Source organism: Dipodomys ordii, unplaced genomic scaffold (assembly GCF_000151885.1).
Source record: "Dipodomys ordii isolate 6190 unplaced genomic scaffold, Dord_2.0 Scaffold17, whole genome shotgun sequence".
Lineage (NCBI taxonomy): Eukaryota > Metazoa > Chordata > Mammalia > Rodentia > Heteromyidae > Dipodomys > Dipodomys ordii.
In genome coordinates this window covers 15,615,878-15,625,576 of record NW_012267233.1, presented here as the reverse complement: position 1 = coordinate 15,625,576, position 9,699 = coordinate 15,615,878, and the positions used below count along the sequence as shown (strand labels likewise).

The 9,699-nt window shown below is 37.6% G+C and overlaps 1 protein-coding gene across 4 annotated transcripts in view; it reads right to left on the bottom strand.

The window, feature by feature from the left end:
* Nucleotides 1–8,786: 8,786 nt before the first annotated feature.
* Nucleotides 8,787–9,699, bottom strand: part of Rad54b (RAD54 homolog B (S. cerevisiae)) — an 81,962-nt gene continuing 81,049 nt past the window's right edge. The window contains exons 14-15 of one of the 4 annotated variants that reach the window (XM_013012542.1): nt 9,322–9,522; nt 8,787–9,128 (exon numbers count right to left, since the gene is read on the bottom strand). In XM_013012542.1, coding sequence (XP_012867996.1) covers nt 8,911–9,128; nt 9,322–9,522 — 419 coding nt within the window. In that variant the 3' untranslated portion in view covers nt 8,787–8,910. Of the gene's footprint in view, nt 9,129–9,321; nt 9,523–9,699 lie in introns of those variants that run through there. The other 3 variants (XM_013012541.1, XM_013012544.1, XM_013012543.1) reach the window with 3 other exon arrangements.

Genomic DNA, 9,699 nt, shown 5'->3' with positions numbered 1-9,699 from the left:
GAGTTCAAGGCCCAGGACAGGCAAAATAAATAAATAAAAATAAAATAAGATCTAGAATATCATGTCCTCAAACACTATATTACAAATAAGGAATAAATGAATGAGACAGAGCTCCTTAGTAAAGAAATTAAAAGTTATCTTGGATTTTGCTATGTGTTTGATTCATTCATTTATCTACTTAATATACCTATATTGAGTACTTACTTGGTGCCAGTATCATCTCAAGGCATAGTATGTTAAAAGACTTGGGCCAACATCACATTTCTCCTGAGAAAGATCTTCATTCAGGTCCAGTTTGCAGGCAGATCAGTTTTACCTACAAAGTACTCAGCTTAGCATCCTCTCTGCCTCAGTATTTGCTCCTTCCGTTAGAAAAGCCTAGATATGGTTAGTGGACACAGTACTAATGGGAAAGAGGGGCTGTTCCTTAACTGTATAAGCCCTGCTTCACCCTGCAATCAGAATTTAGGTTCCAAGGCAGAGAAGCCTATGGGATTAAGGTACCCAGGCAGAATGTATAAGTCAAAGAAACAAACCAGACCACTGGACCTCCCACACTTAAGCCTCCCTGGCACTGCTTGGAGTCAGACACCTGCTGCAGGACCACCTGAGGTTGACCTTCATCAGATACTGCAGCATCTGGAACTTTCTTTCAGTGGGCAGTTCCTTGGGCATAAATATAGTAACCAAAACATACATTTTCAGATTCTACTACTAAAGAAGTTACACTGTTTTTATGACTTCAAAGCTATTTGACAGTCAAAATTCCTTCAATAATGTTTATGGAAGAGAACTGAAAAATTATTGCTCAGCCTCCTAAAACACTCTCAATAAAATCACAAGTGGTCCTTGTTGTAAAAAATGATCTATTAAGCTTATATTATCTTACAAGAAAATCTGATGTTAGTAAGGTGTTGCTGATTAAACACTTTTCCTCTAATCTGAAAAGGTTTTCTCACTTTTAAGTATAATACCTATTCCCCACCATCTACACAACCCACAGGGAAGCTGAGTGGAAAACTCTGGCAACATAAAATGCTTTACCAATCATATATTAGCTCAAATGATTTGCCAATTTTTATAGTGATCATAATGGAAGATTTAAAATCTTCTAAAAACAGGAAGTTGTGTGCTTTAGGATAGTCCTGGAATTTCTGATAAGATGAGGGAAAACCGATATGTTGCTGCCACCAGCAGGTCATCATCACAGAATATGTTTTCCCTTTGCTTTTTGTTTCCAATTTATTTATGGCCATTATTATTGACCAACAAATACTCTAATCAACACAATTTATTGCAATCACAGTATCTTTCATGGATATCCTCAGTAGCTATTTTTTCCCTTCAGAAATAAGCTTTCTTATCTTCTGCTTCTATATTTTCCTTCAGAAGTTCCTACATCCTTTCTTTTTTGAGATCATGTTTCTTCCTGGTAAATACATCTTAATAGGAGAGCAAGTGATTTTAGTATAAAAGGTTGAGGCTCACAATCCATCAAACTGATGACTGCTACAGGTATTCCTCCTTCCATTTCCATTTAGATTATGGTGCACACATCAAGTTCTAAATTGGCATGCAACTGAATCCAGCTCCTATTACAAACTAGCATTGTACCATTAGGAAGATTTTAGGTTTTCTAGACCTTGAGCTCCTCTCCTGTAAAACAAGGGTAATAATAATATTTAAGTATAGGATTGATGAGAAGAATAATGATATAATGCATATGATATATTTAGCAAATACTTAGCATATAGCAATCAATAGTGGTTCATTCTTTTTATTACAAGAAAATGCAAAATTTAAATGACTTCTCTATAATCAGAAGCCAAATCAATGAGACAGTTCCAATTGAACCTCCAGCTCAGCTCATTCTAAGCCAATGACATTAGCCATCACATTGCAAGGATGCTGACTTTCTAACTGCCTAATTAATATTAAGGCTCTGGTATCCTTGGGATAGGCACAAAATTGCTTCAAATATCATTTTTAAACCCAGAAGTATATACATGAGTAGAGTTCCTGGCATCACTCAACAATGAACAGCTTTCTTCCCACTGGATGACCAAAGTGGTATTGTTATGGTGACATCACTTTTAAGTAGCAAGTACATTTTCCCCTCAGTTCTGAAACTCATTTTTAAGAGCTTCAGAGGAAAAAAAAATGCAGCTATCTATTACTTGTTTATGTCAGATGATACCAAGTAAATACATTCATGGTGGATATTTATTCATGGATTATAGTCACACATGTGTCCCCTCAGTGCCAAAGCAGCACTCAGATCTGAGTTCCCTGTACACAACATCTATTTATGTGTACACCCACTCCAATGCAATGCCAGCTCCTTGAGGGAAAAGCTACATTTCAGGCAGTTTTATATTCCTGGCATCTACTACAAAATCTGCTTCATAGAAAGGAGTCAGAAAATAATGTTGAATCAATGAGTAAAAAGTGTCAGTAAAACAGGATACATATGGGGGGTGGGGGGGAGGCTGGGAAGGGATGTGAAGGGTAAACAAAGGAGGAGGCTGCAATGCTTGATAAGAAATATACGCATTATCCTGCCCATGTAATTGTAACCCCTCTGTACAGTAAGTTCACAAAAAAATTAAATTAAAAAAAACAGGATACATATATTACAACATCAATACTGTAAAAGACTTTGAAAGTTTAGTGTCATCTTACTCATAAGGCTGATAATTTACTTATGTAAAGTGTCTGCCTTCATCTGTCTGTTAGGACATCAAAATTGTTTCTTGAACGTAATAGTTATATCTTATGAAATACACAGCCTAGTCTGAAACCCAGTTCTTTAATGAGTTCCTTTGAAAAAAGAACAGAATACCAGATGTATTTGTGCATTTTTCTTCTCATATATACATCTATGTCAGGAATCTGGCACAGTGAAATCATGTAAAAGACAGGCCAGTTTACCAGAAAGTAACTTAGATTTCCAGTTAAAGGGAGGTAGGGATATTCAAGTTTTGGTTGTCATTGAATGATATTGAATACTCATTTCATCTCTCTAAGCCTTACTTCTGTAAAACAGAGATAACAGAACTGTTGCTTTTCTAATTCCAAGCATTGTTGTGAGAAGCAAACCAGATAAAAACTTAAAAGAGCTAAATAAATGTTATCAGTTATGTTTCAAGCACCCAATTTTCAAATGCTCATTTTAGTTTACTTCAGAAGATTTTTTGTCCCATCTCAAAACAAAACTTTCATTTGTTTGTTTACTATTTATTTTATGATATTTATATTATTTATGGCTATACTACATACATCACAAAATGGAGATTTACAATACTAAATCTTTACTTCGTACCTTTATATTATCTGGGGGACAGAAACATTAGTTGAATATTTCCATACTAGTTTCTTTTTCAAATAGTTTTTATTATCTTCAATGTACAATGGAGGTGCCATTCACCAAAGCAGTTTATGAATAGTGTATCTTGATCAATGTTACCCCTTTCAACATTCTCACCCACTGCTCTCAACCCATCCCTTCCCTTACTTTACTTATTTTCTTTAAAGCAATTATAAATTTACTCTACTCAGACAATAAGTAATGGTATACATCTGTATTATTCAAAGTTGTCCAAAAAAACAAAACCAATACAAGTCAAAGATATAGACAGAAATAGACACAGAAACATATAGGGAGATTATGGGATTGTGGCTTACACCACCATGGAAGCCAGGAAGTCCAATAATCCACCATCTGATGGCCACAGGAAATCTTGTGTCCAAAGTCTTAAGTCCGAAGACCTAAGAACCAAAATAATTGATATTGTTACAGTCCGAGCATGGAAGCCTAAGAGTAGAATAGAGAAGGGGGTGGGGGTAGGGTTACTATGGTCTAAATGTATTTGCCAAAAAAAATCATAGATTGAAATCTAATCATCAATGTGATTAGGAGACAAGGACTTTGGAAGTGACTCTTCATTAGGGGAGAGTCTTTATGCATAGAATTAGTGTCTTTACAGAAAAGGCTAGACAAAAACCCCTTTCCTCTTGCACCAAATAGATACAGCTAGAAAACAGATAGAGATATAGCTAGAAGATCTATAAACCAGAGAGTAGGCCACCAGACACCATACCTGCCCATATTTTGATGCTTGACTTCCCAGCCTCCTTGACTATGAGAAATAAAATTTTACTGTTTTTTTTCCCAAACCCAGTATATATTATTTTGTAATAGCATCCTGGAAAGATTAAGAATCATGATCTAACATCCAGTTTGGCTCCAAAGGCCTAAAAGCAATGACTCCAATGTCCAAGGGCAGGAAAAGACAAATGTCCCAGCTGAGGCAGAAAACAAATGTGTTCTTCTTACCTTCACGTTGTATCCAAGCCCTCAACAGACTGAATGATAGCCACCTATACGAGGAAAGGTGATGATACTCAAGTTTACTGAATGAAATGTGATATCTCTGAGAAACATCTTCACAAACACAGCAAAAAGTATCTTATCAGCTACTGGGCATCCCTAGCCGGGTCAAACTGACACATAAATCATCATACCTTTATTCTTTATATAGATATGACTCAGTTTTTCCCACTCAACAGATTACTGGGAATTTAAAATCTCACTTACTTTAGATTATTCCCCTCTGCCTACACTCTTCAAAGAATCCTACAGATCACATAATAATGATAGAATGCAGAAGATCCAGGGATTGCAATGGTTCCTTTGACTCCTGTCTCATGGAAGCAGCAGGCTTTATCCCTACTGCTGGCTGAAAACTACTATCCTCTGAGCAGATCTTCCTTCTAACATAGGTTCTGACATGTAGGGCCTTGTATTCTGAATCTATAGGAATCTTTAAGTTAGCCAATCTCAAATGAGCTCAAGATTTCAGCCTATCCCAAACTCCTACATCTCAGGCCCACTTACTATAGGAAACTATTTCCTATAATCAATAGGCTTAAAACTTCATTTTTTCAAACTCTTTTCTTTACCCCTTGAAATCTAGATGTGATTTAGTTTCTGCATGCATGGGATCGATGAAGATGGAAGAGAGGTAGAGATCAACCTTTTTTTGTGTGACAACAGGATTGATGAGTGGACTCCAGCCAATCAAGGTTTCAAGTGGCCAGTTTCCACATTTATTTGAAAGTCGGTCTGAGATCTAGATATTCATAAGAGGTAGATTACAATCAAGTATTTAACTGCTGGATTCAAAATGAAATCTATCATTTTTATAACCCTAACAAATTTTATAGACTAAATTATATTTAGCATCCAGTTTTTTGTATGACAAACTCAACAACCACAAAAAAAAATACATCTATGTCAAAAGGATTTTTCCCTCACAGTTTCTTTTACATAAAAGCTGAACTCTGAATAGGTATTGATTTTGTGGAGATCTTCATGATGAAAGCTTGTTATAATAACTTGAAGCAAAAAAAATACAGACTAGCTATAGAATGCCACAGGCAACCAGTCTAAACTAAGAAAATCTGTATCATTTAAATTGGGAGGAAATAATGTCCTTTTGTACCAAGCCAATTTTTTCTTGAACATCAAAATTAGCATGTCTGCAAACCCCTCTAGGGTACCAGATAATTAGGGAACAAAATGGAGAAACAGCGCCATCTGTTGATTACATGTATTATTTGCCACAAGTGAGAATTTCAATCTTGTCAACAGTTTTTAAGGCACAAAGCTACCTGGGCACCAGTGACAGTAGACCATGACTGCGAGTCAAATGAAGTGCTAGCTGATTTTCTTTTTAATTTGCTCCTTTGTCACACATCCTATGATATAGATGTAGAGATGATAGGCTAGGTAGAAATCAGAATTGCTCACATTCTAATTCATCATTAGTGCTTCAGTCCTAAGGAGAACATGACTGAAATGTATTTACATTGTCATTTTAGAACAATACTATCACATAGAAAGGTGTGAAAGGCCGGGCACTGGTGGCTCACGCCTGTAATGCTAGCTACTGAGGAGGCTGAGCTCTGAGGATCACGGTTCAAAGCCAGCCCGGGCAGAAAAGTCCGTGAGACTCTTATCTCCAATTAACCACTAGGAAACCAGAAGTGGTGCTGTGGCTCAAGCAATAGAGCACTCACCTTGAGCTGAAGAGCTGAGGGACAGCGCCCAAGCCCAGAGTTCAATCCCCACGACCCACCAAAAAAAATAAAGGTGTGAAAGATGTATATATATATAATTACAAATAAATTACATATTTACATCAAGCTATTATATTGTTCTGACATTTTTTCCTTTTTCTTTTCTTTTTTGTCAGTTGTGGGGCCTGAACTCTGGGCTTGGGCGCTGTCCCTCAGCTCTTCAGCTCAAGGCTAGCGCTCTACCACTTGAGCCATAGTACTACTTCCGGCTTTTTCTGTTTATGTGGTGCTGAGGAATTGAACCCAGGGCCTCATGCATGCAAGGCAAGCACTCTACCACTGAGCCCCCTTCCCAGTCCTGTTCTGACAATTTCTGTCACTTCATACAAAGTATAAAAAAAATCATGGAGACCAGGCCTGATGGCCCTGTAATCCCAGCTACTCAGAAGGCAGAAATCAAGAAGATCATATTTCAAGCCTCAGGACTGGCAAGAATGAAAAATGTTAGCAAGATCCCTTCTCAACTAACAAGCTATGTATGTGGCATGCACCTGTTATCCCAACTACATTAGATGTATAGGTAGGAGGAAACACAATTCATACCAGCCTTGGAAAAAATGCAAGATTTTATAAAACAAATAAATAGAAGGAATTGGGAGCATGGCTCAGCACCTGACTAGTCCGGTACTGAATTCCTTTGGGTTCAAAGGAAGGAAGGAAGGAAGGTTTTCATATTTCCAATACTTTTCTGAGTGGAAAACAGTTCTGTTCTCAATAAGGAAGTACCTTGAAACTGAGATCTATGAGCAAGAAACCCAATCAACACAGTTTAGGAGGGGGAAAAAGTAGCTGTTTTGTTTCAGGAATCAACAAAGGTCCTAGAATACTAAAATAAATATAATTGAATCCCTGTGCTCAAAGAATTCAGCCTAGTGGGAAAGACAGTAAAGTAAAAAAGGCAGTTGAAGGGCTGGGAAGATGGCTCAGTGGTAGAGCGCTTGCCTTGCATGCATGAGGCCCTGGGTTCGATTCCTCAGCACCACATATGCAAAAAGAAAAAAGCCGGAAGTGGTGCTGTAGCTCAAGTGGTAGAGCGCTAGCCTTGAGCTGAAGAGCTGAAGGACAGTGCCCAGGCCCAGAGTTCAGGCCCCACGACTGGACCCAAAAAAAAAAGACAGTTGCAAATAATGAGTTAAGCTCTACACAGCAGAGCTACTGACTAGGCGCACAGAGAAAGGGAGGCAAAGGAGAATTCTTATACATTGAACATCTGTCAAAGAAAAGATGCCTTACATTTGCAGCTTTGTTGTTAACTGAAGGCCCTTTAGCATCTGGAATAAATGAATATGAAAATCCATAGATCTCTGGCCTGCCAAAGTCCAAAGTCTTCATTGATTCCCAGGGACCTGTAATACCAGCACTTGGAAGGTCAAGAAAACCATGGGTTTGAGGCCATCCTGGGCTACACAATGAATCCCAAGCCAGCCAGGAGTAGTGGCTCATGGCTGTAATCCCAAACAGAAAAGTTTACTATACTAGACTCCTTCTCAGCTGATAACTGAGCATGCTTCCACTTGTCATTCCAGCTACATGGAGGTTGAGAATAGGAAGATCATGGTTCCAGGCCAGCCCAGAAGATTCCATCTCAATGGAAAGAAGCTGGGTATGGTGGCATGTGCCCATATCCTAGCCACCACAGGAAGCCTAAAATAGGCAGAAAGAAGTCCAGATGTATACCTGAGTAGAAAGTGAGACCCTATTTTAAAAGTAACAGTACAAGAAAAGCTAGAAGTGTGATTTAGTGCCCATCTAGCAAGCATCACTCCCTAAAAATGATTCTTTTTTCTTTTTTTTTTTGTCAGTCGTGGGGCTTGAACTCTGGGCCTGGGCGCTGTCCCTTAGCTCTTCAGCTCAAGGCTAGCGCTCTCCACCACTTGAGCTACAGTGCCACTTCCGGTTTTCTGGTGGTTTATTGGAGATAGGAGTCTCATGGTTTCTCCTGCCCGGGCTGGCTTTGAACCGCGATCCTCAGATCTCAGCCTCCTGAGTAGCTAGGATTACAGGCGTGAACCACCAGCACCCAGCCTAAAAATGATTCTTAATGTCAAAATTACACCAGACAATATTCAAATGATGATAGTACAATGTACATTGGTGGGCATGGCTGTACTGTCTACATGTCTGAGTTCCAAGACTAGGGACTAGTATTCTGCAATGTCCAAAGCCCTCCACCTCCTGCCTTAAACTGCTGACTACTCTCAAACTGCCCTATAGCAACTATTGCACTTAGCATCTTAAGTATGTGTAATCCTGACTGCAGATAACATTCTTCACTTATGTTATAGTTTAAATTTGTTAAGTTTATTAGTTGTGTATGTCTAACATTCCTCCTCAGAGTCAAATTTCCCAAAGACAGAGAGTTACTATTTTACATTTTCATATTCAGTATCAGTGGATACTATAATAAAGGTCTATTGATCATGGAATTTCTAATAGCTGTATGATGACAGAAGCACATCTTTACTGCTTCACTATCAATATTTCAGTATATACAAGACCTGACATGTAGCTCAGGAGCGGATAATTTGCCTAGCATTTGTGAGGACTTGAGTTCAATCCCTAGCAAAAGAAGGAAGGGAGAAGGAGAGGAAAAAAATAGAAAAATTAAAGAACTCAAGCAACTATGATTATGTTATTAATTACTTTAATTAATTACTTTATTTGGTAAGAAAATGCACTATTATAGTTTAAACAATTTCAGTAATTTAAATTTAATATTTATATCAACTTTTTCAAAGAAGCAATGGGATATTCTGAAGTAATCTTTTGTTATATGGCAGTAGCTTGATTGGTTATATTCTGGAAAAAAAAAGATACATTTTCTCTTATTTGTTCAAGAAAGGGATCTGTAAGCTTTGCATAATCTCCAGAAAAATGTTTCCACTGCTTCAGCTGTGACATGGAAAGAGGTTTTAGGGAGTCAGATTTCTGATGACGTGGACCAAGCTGACAATGTCTAGAGACGGCAAAAGTTTCCAAAGAATCATCTGAAATAAGGAAAACAATAGGAAAATCCTCAGCCAACCAATGCTTTTTTATGACACTGAGTTAATGTAACGTCTTACATTTGATCACCTTAGTTTGAGTTAAAACATTCAACTTATTCATTCTTTAAACATTTTCAACTGCTAAAAAAAGACAAATTAGCTTTACTACAGTATACATCAAAATACAACTAACCTGTATGATCTTTTTCTCCTGTACACTCACAGTCAAGCAGGTCATGAGTAACACAATGTGAGCTTTCATGTAATGTGAACAAATTTTTAAGTTCCTCTACTGAAAACTGAATATGTTCAGATGTCTTTGTTAGATCTACAACTGCCCCAGAAAGACCTTGTTTACTGATTTGCCTTTGATAGATCTTTTCCTCTATCGTACCTGAAGAGAAAAAAATTCATTAGATTTCTTTTAGATCTTCATGCATTATTTTTATAGGGTAAAAATGTTTATTACAACATTAGCTAATAAAATAATATATTCCTGACAATGAGGTACAAACTAACAATTTCTTGGGGTCTTGGGAAAGAGAGCCATAACAGTACTGAAGTTTGAACT